We start from the raw sequence: 20,240 nt of genomic DNA on the forward strand, positions 1-20,240 counted from the left end.
GGAGAAGGGTAGAGTAGGGGAGGAAGGGAGAGGGGTAGAGTAGGGGCGGAAGGGAGAGGGGTAGAGTAGGGGAGTAGGGGAGGAAGGGAGAGGGGTAGGGGAGGGGAGGAAAGGAGAGGCGTTGAGTCGGGGAGGGGTAGGGGAGGAAGGAAAGGAGAGGGGTAGGGGAGGGAGGGAGAGGGGGAGGAAGGGAGAGGGGTAGAGTAGGGGAGGAAGGGAGAGGGGTAGAGTAGGGGCAGAAGGGAGAAGGGTAGAGTAGGGGAGGAAGGGAGAGGGGTAGAGTAGGGGCGGAAGGGAGAGGGGTAGAGTAGGGGAGTAGGGGAGGAAGGGAGAGGGGTAGGGGAGGGGAGGAAAGGAGAGGCGTTGAGTCGGGGAGGGGTAGGGGAGGGAGGAAAGGAGAGGGGTAGGGGAGGGAGGGAGAGGGGGAGGAAGGGAGAGGGGGAGGAAGGGAGAGGGGTAGAGTGGGGGAGGAAGGGAGAGGTGTAGGGGAGGAAAGGAGAGGGGTGGAGGAGGGGAGGGAAGGGATGTGCTTTGGTGTCGAACCTGCACTTTTTGGAAACATCACAGTCGTGACTCAATCAAAATCAAATATGAGCTGCGATTAACCACCTGGCTACGTTTCTGGCTTAAAACTGATTAAATCTACACAAAACACGGGGAACCATTATTTTGGATCGACATTTCAGATTAAAGTTTACTCGTGGAGATGCTATATATATATATATATATACTGCATTAATATTCAGCTGACTCCCATTCTGACAAATATTTGTGATCCATTTCTCAGCTGATGCGTTCCGAAAATAAAAACGCTTGAAAATTCAAAACCTGCATTTGAACAACTGAACTTTATCTTCCAACCTCAAGTTTAAAAAAGAGTTACTTTTAATTTGTTTTGTTCGAAATAGGACGACAATTGATAAATACAGAATCAAATTGAGATGATCTCGTGTGCCAACAAGCAACAGCGAACATTCATACACCGCCCATCAAATTAGGATCAGTTAATGCTTAACAAAACAAAAAAGAATAAAACCTATATTCAATAGCCATATGATATGTATAAAATCGAAAACAGAAGAAATAATAATTATCATAAAAGCTTGATTAATTAACCGATGTTATACATGAGGAGATTATTAACGCGAAAATTTGAACGTTTCTTGCATATAATGATTCTTCTATTAAGAAAAGTTTCTTATCGTTGTTGGTAATCATAATAAGTCCTTGCAAATAAATAAATTTCAAAATTGTTTTGTGTTGCATTTATGGGGTTTGATCCTTTAGCAAGCAGGTTGTTATCGCTTGCCAAGCCGCTTTCTCCATGGAAACCGTGCAGTCGTGGTACTCGGGCAAAATGGTGTCCGGGCCGAGTTTTACAAGATCCTCTTGTGACCACTTCCCAAAATTGTGTTAGCAGCGGCTACAGAATACGAGGAAAAGGGAAAGAAGGATAAATAAATGCGGGATTCGAAGGAACACCCCTTTAAAAATTAGTAATTAATATCAAATCAATTATATAAGTAATAAAATGATAGTTAAACTTTTCGTGCCACAGATGGACTAAGTTAAAAACAACAACAACAGCAATTTTGAGTATCGCAGTGCATTTCGGGATTTTAATCACTCGTTACGCGCCAAATTTTGAGAGGATGTTGTTGACGTCGACGTTGCTTTTCACCGCGCAACTGTGTGATCGAATCTACTTTTTGTGACAATTGAGGTGAAAATAGTTTTAATCTTCGAGTTATTTGATGTTTAAGTAGTTATATTTTTTATTTCAAGTGACTAAAGGAGTGATTTCAACAGACGACAGTGAAGACATTCTCCGCCGGCCACCTTTCTCCACAGGTTCGAGCTCCACAAGTTCTCCACAGTTTCGAGCTCCACAAGTTCGAGCTCCACAGGTTCGAGCTCCACAAGTTCTCCACAGCTTCGAGCTGTGCCGTGTTCAGTATGTGGAGCGAGGTGGACGTGGTCGCCACTGAGGATACCACGATTTCGCGATTGGGTGGCGGATGTCGAAACGATTGGCGGGCGCGTTATCAGCTGGATACCTTGGTTCGCCTCTCTGCCACCTCGTCGGTGAGAATGATTCATCTTCTACTTCTACTTCTAGGGATGGCGAGCGCATCCACTTTTTCTTTTTGATGACACCTTCTCCCAGACTAGACCTCTTAAAACTCTCGCACTGTGGTCCCTGGTCGTGTCACCGTCCATTCTGGTGAAAAACGTTTCCGAAGTCTCACCTTGCAGGGATTTCGAATACCTATTTCGAACGATTATTAACATGAGAAACATTAATAAAGTTCCGAATGTTATTTTAGAGTTTGGTATGTTAATGTTCGGTACCTTCCGTGTGTCGGAGGAAGCTGAAATTTTGCGTGCCGACTGACATCGAAGTTGATACACCGGGAAAAAAAAGAAAAAAAAAGAATCACGGAATGGTCGGAAAGCGTCTGTAAATGAAAATTTACGTAAAAACCTTAAATGCGTCCTTAAAAAAATAACCCTCAAACCTCAATTGATATCGAGCACGTTGGTGATGCTTGCCTGTAATTATAAAGCTGATATATATTATGGACTGACGTACGCCATTGTTGGGTGCCATTGCCTCTGGGGTTGGTTCGTAAAACCACAACAGTGTACTGTATATACATAGTACATACATACACAAACACATACATACACACATACATACATAAACACATACATACACACACACATATATATATATATATATATATATATATATATATATATATATATGCACACATATACACATACACACACATATATATATATATATATATATATATATATATATATATATATATATATATATATATATATATATATATATATATATATATGTATATATGTATATATGTATATATGTATATATGTATATATGTATATATATATATATATATATATTGTTGCGAATATGGAATTTGGCCTCCATATCCGCTTGTAAATATTCCCCTATTTTCTCCGATACTCCCCAACTCTCCCTTACCCCATTCCCTAGTCCCATTGTCTGTAAACAACACCCATTAGAGCCGATCTTCCCCTTCATCCCCCCATTAAATGTCGTGCCCAGGTCCCCCGCACCACACGTAGACAATTATAGGACATCTTGCTAGTTATTCTTAATCTATGTCAGTTAAGGACTTGTTTCCATTAATTATGACTCTTCGTTGCACCAGAATGTGATTATATGGCACCTGTTAGGAAGTTTAGGACCTCCCCATACCTCTCCGCATCTCTTCCCCATGAAGAAGCGCCAACTACAACAACAACAACAAAAGAGGGGGGCGGCGCGGTGACGGCATGGGGAGTGGGCGTCCTCCTTCCGGCTCGGTTAGCCACCATTGACCACGCGCTCCACGGGGTTACCACGAAGGGGCTCCCTGTCGGCCCCTCGTCAAGGGCGGAGCCGGTAACCCCCGCACCCAATGAGAAGCCATGGGCCGATGCCATCTGGGGCGGCGCTAACGAGCCGAGGGCGTGTCACTCCCCGCCGGATATATACGCGGCCCCGCGCCGGACGTGACGAAAGATGCGCCCCGAGCTTGGAAGGAAAAGACGCCACCCTCCCGAGCGCTGAGCGACCTCCCCAGCTTGAGACCAAAGTCGCGACCCACAAGCGCTGTGATACCTTCACGCATCTCTGGACACCACCGTACGTGATTCTGTCCCTGAGCCAGGTGCACCTGAGCCATCGCGACCTGCCTCCCCTTTTCATCAACCCCCGTGTGAGTCAGCATTTTGTCCCGTGTGTCTGTCGTCTGTCCGGGGATAATATAAGAGTGTGTCTAAGTGCCTGTCTTCCTGTAATATACCTCTAGCCCCTGTAATCTAACCTTTTTCCGTACGAATATACTTGAGAATCGAAACCCTGGTGTCGTATTGTGTCATTATAACCCAGCCGGGTGTCTTCTCTTTCCTATTGAGCCAGCGTAGCGCGATTAGTCAACATTCGGGCACAATCGGGTAACTTGTACGGATACGGCGGCCATCCCGCTCGGCCCACCATACCATCAAAGTCGTATCTGTAACAATTGGTGTCAGGAGTGGGATTCGAGGCCCGACCAAATTTTGAAGAAAAAAAAAAAAACGAATAGAGGAAAAAAAAAAATTTGGTCAAAATTTGGAGCGGCCGAAATTTGTTTTGTTTTACGAAACTCGAATTTTGCAAGTCGCGCTATGGCGGATCAAGACGGCTGGGGTCCGGTAGGGGAGAGTGAAGCAGGGTCGGTCCAGGACCAAATTGAGGGACATGAGGGACATGAGGAGAGCGAAGCAGCGAGGGTAGCAAACGCACAAAATGGCGCCTCGCTGGTCACCGCGCCCGCGACCGTAGCAGCGCCGCCGATGGATTGGGGCCTATTTATGGAACAAATAAAGGCGCTCATGGTCCAGACAAGTGAAGACCTGAGGAATGACTTGGGAAACCAAATGGGGGTAATGAGGGACGAAGCGAGGGCTCGGAGTGAGCAATTGGGGGTAATGAGGGACGAAGCGAGGGCTCGGAGTGAGCAATTGGGAGTAATGAGGGACGAAGCGAGGGGTACTGGTGAGAAGGTAGACAAAAATTTTGAGGGGTTAGACAATGGGATAAAAGAGGTGAGAAATGGGTTAATGGGGGTAGAAAACAGAATGGCCGCTCAAGAGAATCAAATGGAAGGGATGCAAAAGGGGTTAGAGGGGTTAGAAAACAGTATGGAAGGCAAATTGAGGGACATGAGGGACCAAGCGGAAAGGGAAGTTAAACAAATGGAGCAGCAGATAGAGGGGGTCAGAATGGGGGTAGAGACCAAACTGGATGCTCACAGGGAGGAAATGGAGCAGATGAGGGTGGCATCTGGGCAGGAGATGCAAGTGATGGGAGAGGAGATCAGAAGAGGAGTGAGTGAGGAGGTCGGAGGAGTGCGCGAGGAGGTGAGGCACTGTAAGGAGCGCATGGAGAAAGAGGTGAGAAAGGGGACTGTAAAATTGCAAGGTGGTATAGAGGAGTTGACGCTGGGAGTAGAACAACTGACAGTGGGACAAAAGGAGCTGGGGGACCAGGTAAAGAAGAACACAGTGGTAATAGAGGGTTTAAAATCGACACAGAAGGAGATGAAAAAGGACGTAGGGGTAATTAAAAAAGAGTGCCAGACGGTACATGAGGACCTGACGAGGAAAATGGACAAGGTGGTAGAGGTAATGGAGGTTAAAGAGCGGGAGGTGCGGGAGCACATAGAAAAAAATAAAGTGGAGTTAGAGGAAGAACTTAAAGGGGCGCACGAAGAGATGAAGGAGATGAAGCAAAAATTAGAAGAAGTGGAAGAAGGGGTGAGCGAAATTAAGAAGCGACGGAGAGAGGATAAGAAAGAGATAAAGGAGGAAGTAAAAGAATTGGTCCAAAGTCTGTGTTCGGATCGTGATGATGTGCTCATTAACCGGATGAGGGATTCGCAGGTGATGGAGGAGAAGCGAAGAGAAAGAGGACCCGGTGTAAGTGGTGACCAATATGGTCGTGCGTATGATGCGCCAGGGGATTTAATAAGCTTGGGGGTCGAGATAGACCCGGGTGTTCGTGAGAGGCCGTTGGTGAAGTGTGCGACAGGTCTGGTGTGCGAAAAAGGAGGTGTGCGAGAAAATCCGACTCTGGGGTGTGTGAGGAAAAAGAGTGTGCCAAGGAGTGAGTGTGCTGGCGAGAGTGAGTCGGTCGTAGCGCGTGTGCGAGGGAGCACATGGAAGCGCGGTGTGGTGAGTGTTACAGAGGGTGTGACGGGAGAGTGTGCGCGAGAAAGGTGTGTAACGGACAGGTGCCTGAGGAAAGAGTGCGCTGTCAAAGGCAAGGAAGAATGCACACCTGTGGGGAGTGTTACAGAGGGTGTAATGCAAGAGTGTGCGCGAGAAAGGTGTGTGACGGACAGGTGCATGAGGAAAGAGTGCGCTGTCAGAAGTAAGGAAGAGTGTCCACCTGTGGTGAGTGTTACAGAGGGTGTAACGGGAGAGTGTGCGCGAGAAAGGTGTGTAACGGACAGGTGCCTGAGGAAAGAGTGCGCTGTCAAAGGCAAGGAAGAATGCACACCTGTGGGGAGTGTTACAGAGGGTGTAATGCAAGAGTGTGCGCGAGAAAGGTGTGTGACGGACAGGTGCATGAGGAAAGAGTGCGCTGTCAGAAGTAAGGAAGAGTGTCCACCTGTGGTGAGTGTTACAGAGGGTGTAACGGGAGAGTGTGCGCGAGAAAGGTGTGTGACGGACAGGTGCATGAGGAAAGAGTGCGCTGTCAAGAGTAAGGGTGAGTGCGCTGTCAGGAATGGAGGTGAAAGTAGTGGGAGTGACATGGAGCGTGAGTTAGTTGTGACAGGTGAGCGAGGATGTACACCTGGGATGGAAGGATGCACACCTGGAATGGTAGAGCGTGAGTGGGAATGCACGCTGGAGTTGGTGGTGAGGCACGTGGTTGGGTGTGCGAATGAGAGCACACCTGTGATTGTCACAGAGCAGGTGACCGAGGAGGGGGTGCGAAGCGGTGTATTGGTGAGGTGTGCGAGCAACGAATGTGTGCCAAAGTGTTCGGTGGTCAGGTGTGTGACCAAGGCTGTGAGTGGAATGGGTGTACCTGGGTGTGTAAGGAAGGGTACGAGGAGCATGGGCACAGCTGGATGTGTGAGCAAGGAACGGGCTGCGGGGTGTAAGCGTCCAGGTGAAGCATCGACGTTACACGGGTTAGAGGTTAGAGCGACTTTTAGCCGAAGCAGGCCCTCGGTGCGTGCCGGGCCTCGCTTTGAACGGCCGCGTCCAGGCTCCACTAGGCGGAGCTGGCAGCCCGATAGGAAGGGTCGGTATGGCGACCACGTTTTGTTGAGACGTGCCGGCAGGTCGAGATCGGGACATTGGATGGCTCCACGCCGAGGTGATGCATGGGATCTCGGCCCGGGTAAGCCCCCGTCCCTGCACCGAGTGCCGGACGCATCCAGCCGCTGGCACAAAACAACCCGCATCCATTGCTTGGCTTTACGAAGCCGGGCTTTGGACAGGGATTGGCGCACCGAGAGGTATTAGTGAGTCGACTGGGTGATGAGGTTAGTGTTTTGGACCCAAAATTAGAGAAAAACAAAATTTGATGATTGGCAAGGGATTGGCAGTAGTGATTGGCAGATGATGGGCAGTGATTGGCAAATTTTTAATTTGTTGAAATTTGATGTGCAAAATTGGTAGTGAGAGACCCCCGATGTGGTGGGATGGCATCCCTGCCACCCTTCCCATGTGGGGGCAAAGGAGCAATAGCTTATGGGGTGTATGGCAGTGAAAACTAGCCCGGGTGGGTTAGGATATGGTGTGTAGGGATCTAGAGAAGATGACCTTAGGTAACGTTAAGGTTAGTTAGTGACTGATACCTGTAGTGGGGACGCAGGTAGATTAGTATGGATGATAATGACGTGGGAGCGCAATAGTTTAAAGGGACGACTGGGAAGCGCAAGTTTCAGAAGGGAGTAGTTAGCTGAGATGATGCCGTGTTTGTGAGAATTGAACAGGTGTGATTGCACAGGTGTGCAACTGGACAGGTGTGTGGAGCAGTGTATGAGTAGTGAGTGTGTGGATCAGCGCGAATGCGCTTGGGGAGAGAAGGGTGCAGGTGGCACCAGGTGTGAGAGCACAGGTGTGCAGGTACAGGTGTGTGGAGAGAGTTGGAGTGAGTGGTACGGAGTGGTGTGCATGGTGCGAAGGTGTGGATGGGGGAAGAGTGGACCCCTTTCACGAGCACCCGGGGCGGGTAGTGTAAGTGTTAGGTAGAGGGTGCAGGTAAATTGTGGTTGGATATTGGCATTTGTGGTGCGGTTGCAGAATGGTGTTGTGAATGGGTGCATTAGTGTTGTGGAAATGGCTGGGCGTGTAGCCTGTTAGTGTGTGTAGTTGGTTGGGCACTCCACCACTGTGAGGATGTCGGCCAGGTGAGGCCGCAGGTGGGCTCTGGGAGCCGGTAGTTGTGAGTGGGTGCCTGAGGATCCCGGGTGTGGATCGGGCAGCCCAGTGCCAGAGAGGGCACGGAGTGGGGAGAGAGCCAGAGGGCCTTCCCCAGGTAGTTAGGTTAGGGTGAGGAGCAGGTAAGCTCGGAGGCAACTGCAGTGGTGGAGGTGTGCAGGTGGGTAGACCCACTGGGAGAGGTACACGCCGCAGCCCAGAAATTGTGCGAGGGCACCGGGAGATGAATCGGGGGAGTGAGACCCCAAATTGAAGAGCACCACAGTTTGGCCAATGGGAATTGGTTTTTAGAACCCATAGTGTAAGAGGGCCAATGGTTTGGCCGGAGAAAGACCCCGGGTAGTGTAAAGTTGTTAAAGTCATTTAGGAAATAGTTAGGATTAATGAACCTGTCGCACCATACGCAGCCACTTACCTGTGGTGATGATGATGACTCCACACCTGTGTTTTCTTTGTTTTGTTGCAGGAGATGAATCGCTGTGTGGATTTGTGAGACGCATCACGACGTGGATGAGACATTGGGGTGATTCCATCTCTCCCTCCCTAGGAGGGACTGATGATGAATTGGTAATGGCAAATTATGATGTTGAGTTGGAGATGGCAAATTTTGATGAGAGTTGAAAATGGCAAATTTGATTGGTTAGGAGGGAGAGAAGACGAATTTGGTTTATGGGAGGAACGGGGAAGACAGTAGGGATGTTTGTTGATTTGTAAAGTAGATGTTTATGGGTAGTGTTGTGTTTTGTGGATACAGTAAGGGGTAAGGGAGGGGCCATGTAGGTTACCTGGTGGGGGGGGGGGCGTACGATAGGAACGTACCTGTCTCACCTGGTTCCCATGTGCCCCCAGTGTGCATCACCTTACATTGCGTGCACTTTTGCGCCCTTACCACCTTACTCACTTGTTTCTTCTTTTGTCTCCCACCTCCGAGGATCTGGCTTTGGGGTAGAGAGAGAGGAGAGAGAGGTGCTGGCTGCGCAGTTGTGGGCCTGCACTTTCGCTGTTCGCTGCCTGGATCGGTACACCATATGGACCGCAATGTTTGTGGCCACCCACAATGGACCGCAGTTCGTTTGCGGCCAAGCACCACCCGGGGATGGACCTATGGATCAACGTGGCACCTATGCCATACAGGTGAACCACTAATAGTTAACACCACCAAGTGCACCACAAGAAGAGCAAGAGACACCTGCAGGGTTAGGGGTTGTCGCATTTATTTTTAATCATTGAACAATGGTGACTGCACCGATTGGTGGTGGGGTGGTGCTTTTGATGCTGGAAAAGGGTGCTCTGCACGTTATTAAAGGCCGTCGGCCACAGAGCACTCGTGGGTTGGTGTATCGATGTTGGCAAGCGCGCTCTCTCTATGCATAACATCTGCATGTGTTCCTCCAAAAACAGGTCCTGGATCGTAGTGTAAATAGCAGCGTAGTCTTGTAAATAATGCTCCCTACCGGCTGTATGTTTAGTTTGAGAATTCTTTCCGGATTCGGTTATCCTGTGGGTGTGTTTCTGTGAGGAGAAGGGTGCAACGTCGCAGGGGGACATATTTACTCATTTGTGAATATCTGTAAAACTGTCGCACTCAGGGTAGAGTTAATAGTAGAGGGAACTACATTGCGTGCCACACTAAAGTAGGTAAAAATTTATCGGGTCGGGACGCCCCGAGGGTAGAGAAGGGTGCAATGTTGCGAATATGGAATTTGGCCTCCATATCCGCTTGTAAATATTCCCCTATTTTCTCCGATACTCCCCAACTCTCCCTTACCCCATTCCCTAGTCCCATTGTCTGTAAACAACACCCATTAGAGCCGATCTTCCCCTTCATCCCCCCATTAAATGTCGTGCCCAGGTCCCCCGCACCACACGTAGACAATTATAGGACATCTTGCTAGTTATTCTTAATCTATGTCAGTTAAGGACTTGTTTCCATTAATTATGACTCTTCGTTGCACCAGAATGTGATTATATGGCACCTGTTAGGAAGTTTAGGACCTCCCCATACCTCTCCGCATCTCTTCCCCATGAAGAAGCGCCAACTACAACAACAACAACAAAAGAGGGGGGCGGCGCGGTGACGGCATGGGGAGTGGGCGTCCTCCTTCCGGCTCGGTTAGCCACCATTGACCACGCGCTCCACGGGGTTACCACGAAGGGGCTCCCTGTCGGCCCCTCGTCAAGGGCGGAGCCGGTAACCCCCGCACCCAATGAGAAGCCATGGGCCGATGCCATCTGGGGCGGCGCTAACGAGCCGAGGGCGTGTCACTCCCCGCCGGATATATACGCGGCCCCGCGCCGGACGTGACGAAAGATGCGCCCCGAGCTTGGAAGGAAAAGACGCCACCCTCCCGAGCGCTGAGCGACCTCCCCAGCTTGAGACCAAAGTCGCGACCCACAAGCGCTGTGATACCTTCACGCATCTCTGGACACCACCGTACGTGATTCTGTCCCTGAGCCAGGTGCACCTGAGCCATCGCGACCTGCCTCCCCTTTTCATCAACCCCCGTGTGAGTCAGCATTTTGTCCCGTGTGTCTGTCGTCTGTCCGGGGATAATATAAGAGTGTGTCTAAGTGCCTGTCTTCCTGTAATATACCTCTAGCCCCTGTAATCTAACCTTTTTCCGTACGAATATACTTGAGAATCGAAACCCTGGTGTCGTATTGTGTCATTATAACCCAGCCGGGTGTCTTCTCTTTCCTATTGAGCCAGCGTAGCGCGATTAGTCAACATTCGGGCACAATCGGGTAACTTGTACGGATACGGCGGCCATCCCGCTCGGCCCACCATACCATCAAAGTCGTATCTGTAACAATATATATATGTATATATATATATATATATATATATATATATATATATATACACAAAGAATTAAGTTAAGCACCCCCCCCGTTTTTTTACAACCTCGCACATTACAAGTTTGTCGTCAAAACAGTGTAATATACCCATGATATTGCTATATTTTCTGGAGAAGTGATATTATGGTCACATAAAAACATAACAATCATGCCGTTTTCAATATTTTATTCTGAATAATTTAAGGTGAAATTTTTTGGGAATTTTAGGCATATTTTCACCTCAATTTAAGTATGGAGCTATAGGTCCATCACGGACAGTGTGGATGACGTTTATGTTTTCTAACGTACAGTCATTGTTCTGAGAAGACCTCTAGCGATCTTTGCGTCAATAACGTGTGTAGGACCCACGTGATCGGATCACTGACTCAACCAATCACTTTTTTTCACTTTGATCACTCAATTTCATCAATGGATAATTGCTAATGTCATACCAATCATTATTTGATCTCACATACCTTAGAATATATGCCAATGTATACATATACACAAAGAATATATATTAGGGGGTGCTTACCTTAATTCGTTGTGTAGGGGTGCTTAACTTAATTCTTTGTGTATATATGTGTATATATATATATATATATATATGTATATATATATGTATATATATATATATAATATATATATATGTGTATATATATATGTATATATATATGTATATATATATATATAATATATATACACACACATATATACATACACACATATATACAAACACACATATATACATACATACATACACACATAAACACATATATATATATATATATATATATATATATATATACACACATACACATATATACATACACACATACACATATATACATACATACATATTATACACATATATACATACATACATACACATATATATATATATACATACACACATACATAAACACTTACATACACACATATAGACATACACACATACATACTGTTACGAATTTGGTAGAGCAATATGTAGAGCAGAGTATATCTGAGTAGGTAACATGCTTCGAGATGTCGCGATAAGGAACACTTCCTGTCATAAGTCAATGTTTAGGCGTTTTGTCGGTTAAGGTGTATAATTGTGAATCTACCAGGAGATTCGTGTGTTAGTTAGTGTAGGAAATAATGAGTATAGTCTAGTAGGAAGACTAGGTCCCCCTGCACCCCCCGGAGATATACTTCTAATCAGTGTTTCTAGATTGGAAACAATGTGTAGAAAATGACTAGCTATGGCCCCAAGCTGAAAAAATGTCCCACATACCATTTTTATGCAAATTACTGCTGCCATTATCAAAAAAAGACTAGGTCCCCCTGCACCCCCCCGGAGATATACTTCTAACCAGTGTTTCTAGATTGGAAAAAATGTGTAGAAAATGACTAGCTATGGCCCCAAGCTGAAACAATGTCCCACATACCATTTTTATGCAAATTACTGCTGCCATTATCAAAAAAAACGATTTTTGACATATCTCAGCCAATATTGCAGATAATTGAAAAATGAAGGTGTCTAGACCCATGTTTTGAAGGGCATAGATCATGATAGAACTATTCATAACATGATTACATGTGTCTATGGTATACTAGTATGCTAATTAGTGCTTTATTTACAAAATAATCACAGTTTTACGAAATAATAGACTCATATTAAGGTCCGTCTACACAGACGTTAACACAAAGTTTTATTTTTCTAAATACCCTGTGAAATTCACCGAATGCCCTGTGAAACCTGGGATTCTTCTCCAGCTTTTTCAAGGGCCCGACTTTTCCCTTCCCTTTGAAGGCACTGGTGCAGTCTTCTCCGCTGAACACATAGTACCCCAGGAGAGTGGCACAGTAGTCCTCTCCCAGGGATTCTGCCAGCTCAGAGACGTTGACAAGTTGGCGATGCTTCCCTGACCCTGTATCCAGGTACACCGTCAGCTTGATGTTGTGGGCATGGTGGAGCAGGATCAGGAGGATGTCTGTGTCCGGTGTTCTGACTACAGCGTTCTTGTATCCGATGGTAGCAGCATGATGGAGGTACAGAACCACCCTGGTATCAGTCTCTTCCTGGTTGCTGTAGATCGTGGGGAGTTCACGTACCTCGACCTGAAACACAAAAAGGCACCGCATTTCAATCACCAGTCACTGCCAGTTTCAGTATATCTCCGGGGGGTGCAGGGGGACCTAGTCTTTTTTTGATAATGGCAGCAGTAATTTGCATAAAAATGGTATGTGGGACATTTTTTCAGCTTGGGGCCATAGCTAGTCATTTTCTACACATTTTTTCCAATCTAGAAACACTGATTTCTCCGGGGGGTGCAGGGGGACCTAGTCTTTTTTTGATAATGGCAGCAGTAATTTGCATAAAAATGGTATGTGGGACATTTTGTCAGCTTGGGGCCATAGCTAGTCATTTTCTACACATTCTTTCCAATCTAGAAACACTGATTAGAAGTATATCTCCGGGGGGTGCAGGGGGACCTAGTCTTTTTTTGATAATGGCAGCAGTAATTTGCATAAAAATGGTATGTGGGACATTATTTCAGCTTGGGGCCATAGCTAGTCATTTTCTACACATTTTTTCCAATCTAGAAACACTGATTAGAAGTATATCTCCGGGGGGTGCAGGGGGACCTAGTCTTCCTACTAGACTAGTAGAGCCCTTGTATGTCTCACCTGGTAGTCAAACCTTTGTCCATTTTGGCATTGCACACCACTTAAACATTAGTTAGGACCTTTAGTACAACACTAAATAATAATAATAATAATAATAAAGGAGTCTTATATAGCCCCATCAAGCAGAGTAAACTACCCTCATGGCGCTTTACATTATCATGCGAACGCACACACACCACACACACACACACAAACATACACACACACAGACACACCTTCACTCTTGCCGTATTCCTCTCTCTCCCCATTCAAAACCCACAGATGTGTACTCCCCTTCCTCCTCCCCTCCCTCCCCCGCACATGTACACAGACATGCTCTCGATCTCTGTCCCACCTCAAACCAAAGGGAAAACAGGACTGAGACTTTGAAAGACTTGTGAAACAGATAGGTTTTGAGGGAGGTTTTAAAGGCAGGAAGAGAGTAAAGGCGTAAAGGCTTTTACGTAAAGGCGTAAAAGCGTAAATGACGCCTTTCCCCCCTGACATGACTGAGGAAGAAATCGGGCTGGAACACCGCCACAATTGGCCGCCACCATTTACACCTCCGAGAGGCCGACCCACCTCGCATAGGACGTGCTGTGACAACGGAGTCGGGGATGGGAGTGGCAGTGGCACAGTGGGCGTGCCCCTGGACAAGCCGGCGAGCCGGGGGAGGCTCTGATTGGATGAGGAGTGCGCCAATGCTGACGTCATCGGCCAGGGATATTACCGAGGGCCGGATGCCATTTTCGGCACTCAAGAGTTCGTGTGCACCCGAGTCGAGTTGAGATCCTGAGTTCAGCACGAGCTGACTGAGCATCGGACGCCTTTGCTGGCAGTTGGATCAGGAGTTCGAGTTGAGCACAGAGCCCAAGCAGTGTGCAGTTCGCAGTTCGAGTGCAGAGCCCGAGTCCGTTTTGAGCAGTTGGGTTTGAGACGTGGCAGGACTTTGGTCCGAGTTGACCTCGTGTGGAGCCGCTAGCCTGCGTGGGACGCGTGGCGCTTGGAGCGAGGCCTTGTGGGACTTAGAGCGAGGGACCTCGTGGTGTGCGATCGGGCCGGAAGGAGCGGTGTTGGACGGCAGCCACCAAGATGACAAAGGCAAGATAAGGCCGAGCTCCGTGTGCACTTGACATAAAGATCCACCGCCTCCTTGTTGGATTCTCAAAATTCGGCTTTTCCATCGATCTCCACTATTTTGTTCCTCTTCTTTTTGTTACACGTATTTTATACATGTGATGCTTGGGAACGGCTGAAGGGATTCAAAGCAAAGTTGGTACAAGTATGTATAATGATGTAAAGATGAACTGATTGGATTTTTGAGTCAAGATGTCAAAGGTCAGAGGTTATGTTTTGTTCGGTAAAATCCTGATACTGCAGTAACGTAACTAGTGATGGGATTTTGACCAAACTTGATAAAAGTATATGTTATGATGCAAATATGAATTGATTAGATTTTGGCATCAAGAGGTCAGAGGTCATGTCAGGTAGAAATGTTATTGAGGTCGGGATTTTAACTAAACTAAGGGCATGTACCATGATACATATTGTTATGTCTGGGAGTTAAAGGAATATCTAGAGCCAGGTAGATCTGTATAGGTAGGTATTCGACTGTCGCGATGGGGAATTTACCCTGTAATTTCCATGTGTAGTCCGGTTTGTCGGGATAAGCTGTATTGATGTCCCCGCTACGAGGGAGTAGGGCGTTCTAAATAGTCCAGGGATTATGGATAAGATTCCTTTATTCGTCGTCCCCCCTGTCGCCAAACCTTTGTCCCTCATGGCAATGCATACCCATATAAACACTTAGATAGGTCCTTAGTGCACACATTAATTAGTTCCCTTCCTTTACAATGACTTTGGAAGACGGACAGGAAGCCATATCAGGGCACTGCCGCATGAGCCGCAGCCAGCTCCACCACCAGTGAGCCTAGCAGCCAGCCTCGTGGCAGGGCTGGGAGCCACGCCCGGGAGGACTGTTGACTGGGCAGGGAGGGGGGGGGGGGGGCGAGCAATACCAGGTGGGAGGCACTCGGCCAATGAAAGGGCGCCAGCAAAAGGGAACATTGGAGGAGAGTGGACGCAAGGTGATAAAAGGGTGCTGCACGACATTTTTAACAGCTCGAGCTCGAGGGGTTCTTCGCTGGTCTCTTGCGCTGCACGTCTCTCTCTCTCTCTCTCTCTCTCTCTCTCTCTCTCTGTCTCTGTCTCTGTCTCTGTCTCTGTCTCTGTCTCTCTTTCTCTCTTTCTTTCTTTCTTTCGGCCCTCTCTCTTTCTTTCGGCCCTCTCTCTTTCTTTCGGGCCTCTCTCTTTCTCTTCTGGCCCTCTCTCTTTCTCTTCTGGCCCTCTCTCTTTCTCTTCTGGCCCTCTCTCTTTCTCTTCTGGCCCTCTCTCTTTCTCTTCTGGCCCTCTCTCTTTCTCTTCTGGCCCTCTCTCTTTCTCTTCTGGCCCTCTCTCTTTCTCTTCTGGCCCACTCTCTTTCTCTTCTGGCCCTCTCTCTTTCTCTTCTGGCCCTCTCTTTCTCTTCTGGCCCTCTCTCTTTCTCTTCTGGCCCTCTCTCTTTCTCTTCTGGCCCTCTCTCTTTCTCTTCTGGCCCTCTCTCTTTCTCTTCTGGCCCTCTCTCTTTCTCTTCTGGCCCTCTCTCCATTTTTGCCGGTTCTTCTTCGCTCTTCGTTCTGAGTTCGTGCTCGTGTTGGAGATCACGTTCTTCGTGGTGGGTGGAGCGGTGCTCGGCCCTTTGTGGTGCTGTTGGTGCAGGGAGCGAGTGTTGGTGCTGAGGGGGCGGGACCTCGTGGGGGTGCAGCGGAGAGAGTCGCATCAGGGCCGAGCGAGCGGGCAAGGGTTTCTCCACGCCAGAGCTTGGAGCCGCGTGGGGACAAGACGACGGACAGATAAGACCGCACACCACATACACCAAACATAACGAACATTTCTTTTCGTAATTCATTCCCTCGTCTCGTATCCGAAATCTGTTGTGTGGGGACGTCCCGATCCAATTCGGACATTTATTACCAGCGCGTGCTTTTCCTGTCCCACCATCCTTGTGAATAAACCCTTGTATTATTTATTTATATATATATATATATATATATATATATATATATATATATATATATATATATATATATATATATATATATATATATATATATATATATATATATATATATCTCTCAACGCAGTTTCCGTGTGGTTTATTTAACAGGTAAGACTGCAGGGCTCTTGCGCCGCCCTCTCCATCCCGCACACTTTTGTGTAGCTTTTTGTTTTTGGAGTCCGCTGTTGAGTTTTCGCCTCGAGAGCTAAGGCCTTCGCAATCGGCTTCTGTGACCGTCTGATTTTAATCAAAGGCGGCCGCACGACAATATGTAGGCCTACAGATTAGATATTTAGGTCGAATGGTCTTGAGGTTTTTGGTCAAAGTTGGAGTGAGCAAAGACTTGTATGGGTGGAGGCAGAACAATGTCTACTTTTTCCCTAAATTTTATTCTTTTATTTAACAGGTAAGACTGCAGGGCTCTTGCGCCGCCCCCCTCCATCCTGCACACTTCTGTGTAGCTTTTTGTTTTTGGAGTCCGCTATTGAGTTTTCGCCTCGCGAGCTAAGGCCTTCGCAATCGGCTTCTGTGACCGTCTGATTTTAATCAAAGGCGGCCGCACGACAATATGTAGTGCTTACAGATTAGATATTTAGGTCGAATGGTCTGGAGGTTTTTGGTCAAAGTTGGAGTGAGCAAAGACTTGTATGGGTGGAGGCAGAACAATGTCTACTTTTCCCCTAAATTGCTTTATTCCGTTTTTCATGTCCGATTCAGTTGTTTTCTGAACCTGATTCCATTGAATTCCGTCCGTTTTCCACAATTCTGGAAAATCACTGGCTCTAAATCCCTACCTGTAATCAATTCTACCTGTATTAACCGTATCTCACCTTGGTCTCACAGTTTGCCTTTTGTTTCTGTCCTCCCCTCCTCTCACTCCCCCTTTCCTGCTTATTCATTCCCTTGCTTTCGTCTGTTGCCCCACTATTTTGTGATACGTTTGTTGCCTTTATACGTGCTGTTACCTCGTGTGTTTGTGCATGTCTCAAGACCCAATCACATCTCACCCATAATTTGAGGGAATAACCAATCAACTCTCACTTAATTTATCCCCAGATCGTTAGTATCTTTATATAATTAATCCCCCTGCCCTTCTAGCCCCATATACCTGTCGTAAGTAACCAAGAAAAGCTACACAAGGTAAGCCCTTGCTGTTTCAAACCCTACCCAAGTTCCTCCACAGATGTAAAGACATTCACAAGTCGTACATACATGAGAATACCAATGCTACACACCGCCTCAGCCGCCGGACCGGTTTCATTGCTTGTTGGCGAATCATCAGCCAAAGCGTAGATAGAAAGGCACACCACTGAGGCTCCCATGCCATGTACCATGTGGAATGCCAATAGCAATCAACATATCAACAACAAGGCCCAATCATGTCTCTCACCCATTAATTGGTTTTTCACCACCCAAAATCCATCTCACAACCCAATTAATCTACTTGAACCAGCTGAGTGTGAACATTCAAATGTATACTATAGGTATTGCAGTGGTATTATGTCACACATTTAGGTACCATAGTACTTGATTTGAAGAAATAATTCTTCGAGTATCGGTTTTTTTTTTTTAATTAAAACTTTTCCTCATTGTCTATGCTATTGTGCAGGTGCAGCAAAGTCCCAGATTGCGGTCATCCAGCTGCAGCAATGGCTTGATATTATCTGTGGATACATTTGTCACTGTACTGGAAGCTGGATGTCTCTCCGTGCTTCTACAGCTTGAATTTGGTAATAAAAAGATATTTCGATGATTGAATGCATCTGAGACTGAAAAAGAAACAACTTGTGTGGACATTTTACATGATCCTTTTCTCGCTCTGATAGAGATGGTGAAAAGCTATTCACTTGGTTTCAGTTATCACTGTTAATTCTTACCACAATATGTCATTTGGAGGTGGGGGTTGGGGGTGGTGGGAGTATCCCACACCACTCGTGGCATAGCTCTGTAGCAGACCTAATGCATTTAATCCTGGTGAAATGTACATTTGCTGAGTCTGATGACCCTATTTTGCCGGGGAGAAATGGGAGGGGTTGGGGATTACTTTTATGACTTGTTGGGAAAGGAAGATGATTAGGGGTAATGAGATGAAAAAGATGAATCATTTTTTAGTATTGACCAGATAAAAAAAACAACCCAGAACGAAGCGGATGGCGGCCATCGCAAATCCCCACATTTCCCATCTAAAGCCAGGCTGAAAGATGGCAAAAGGTTCTGCAAGAAATGACCCATTATGAAAATTGTGAGTTAATTTTTTTCTGTTTTGACCCATGTGACCAAGTCATGACCCTTGTGTCTGGGGCCTGGACCTGGGCGTCAAATCCAAAAATCGTTATATATTTCACGTGTCCCCTAATGTTGATTGCATATACAAAGTTTCATTTAAAAAAACGTTGAAAAATGTGCCTGTATTTGCATGTTCTCGTACTTGACTTTTGGACTCCATATCAATGGACGAGGCCAAAATGATACTGCTCTTGCACCTTCGTGTGGTAATAATAACTAAAGTTTGGTGAATTTCTGCACAACCACTTGGGGGAAGACAGCGTGATGGATGGATGGACGGACGGACGGAGCCGATTGCAATATCCTCCTGTTTTTTAAAATGTTATTAAAAAGCATGGGGATAATTAAATATATACAGTATATACATATATATATATATATATATAAATATATATATATATATTGACATACACAAGCCCGATAGTCTAACAACAGCGTAGCCGGGCTTGGATCTGCTGAATGGAGGATGTGCTGTCATGTGACGATATCCTCAGCTCTGTTTGGTGGACGTTTGTGAAGGACATATATCCATTCACCGGATGGACAGCCAAATGCTGTTCCATGTGGCATTACCCTATGGGCTACACCGTAAAAACTGAAATTCTTGTTGGCACATTGGAGCAATGTATGAGGAATGTAGGTGGTGGTGCAGGTGTGTGCATGCTTAAATAATATTTATTTGTTTATGCAGAGTGCATATAAAATTTGCATCCTGATATGTTTGAACACAACTTGTTTATTCTGCTCATAATACGAATGAACATATTCAGAATTATGCTGTTTTTTGTTTTGGATAGACTCTCATGTGGATGTGGCTGCACTTTTCCATGAGGGTAACTTCCTGCTGGTTGGAGTTGGAGGCAACCTGCATTTTGGAGATGTTTCTTCCAAAGAGATTCTTTTGACAAAGGTACAGCTGTGACGTCTCCCAAGGGTTTTCACTTGAATACTGCATATATAGTCAGGTAGATGAGTATAAAAACCATGACATGCTGGAACAAAGCACCAAACTTTGTATGCTCATTCTTGGAGATATAACTAATTATATCAGAAGTGGTGGGCATTTAATATTATGGCTCTGATAACCCCACAGCCCTGATGAAGCTATTGGGGGTGTAAATGTGAGGAAAAAAAACATAGTTGGACTCCTCTATTCACGTGTTCCGCGTATTTGCGGTTGATAAATTGCGACCTGCTTCTCTATTTGTGGCCATGTGTGCTGCGAAATCGTGGTTTAAAAAAAACAATATTTTTTTTGCTTTTTCATGAGCCGCGAGCAGGACACAGTTATAAAACTTATCTCTCACCAGCCATGCAACTCTGCTGGGCATATGCAAAAAACACATTCTATGAGCCATGAGTACGACCCGCTTCAATATTCGCA

General features: G+C 46.4%; 1 protein-coding gene across 2 annotated transcripts in view; it reads left to right on the top strand.

Annotated features, from left to right (window-relative positions):
* The first annotated feature begins 1,606 nt into the window (after positions 1–1,606).
* The window catches only part of KNTC1 (kinetochore associated 1), a 390,864-nt gene continuing 372,230 nt past the window's right edge, over positions 1,607–20,240 (top strand). For both annotated transcript variants that reach the window (XM_078766073.1, XM_078766075.1), the window contains exons 1-4: positions 1,607–1,723; positions 1,852–2,085; positions 18,180–18,300; positions 19,654–19,766. In XM_078766073.1, coding sequence (XP_078622199.1) covers positions 1,957–2,085; positions 18,180–18,300; positions 19,654–19,766 — 363 coding nt within the window. In that variant the 5' untranslated portion in view covers positions 1,607–1,723; positions 1,852–1,956. The remainder of the gene's footprint in view (positions 1,724–1,851; positions 2,086–18,179; positions 18,301–19,653; positions 19,767–20,240) is intronic.

This window comes from Myxine glutinosa, chromosome 12, assembly GCF_964187855.1.
Source record: "Myxine glutinosa chromosome 12, kmMyxGlut1.1, whole genome shotgun sequence".
In the NCBI taxonomy this organism is placed as follows: domain Eukaryota; kingdom Metazoa; phylum Chordata; class Myxini; order Myxiniformes; family Myxinidae; genus Myxine; species Myxine glutinosa.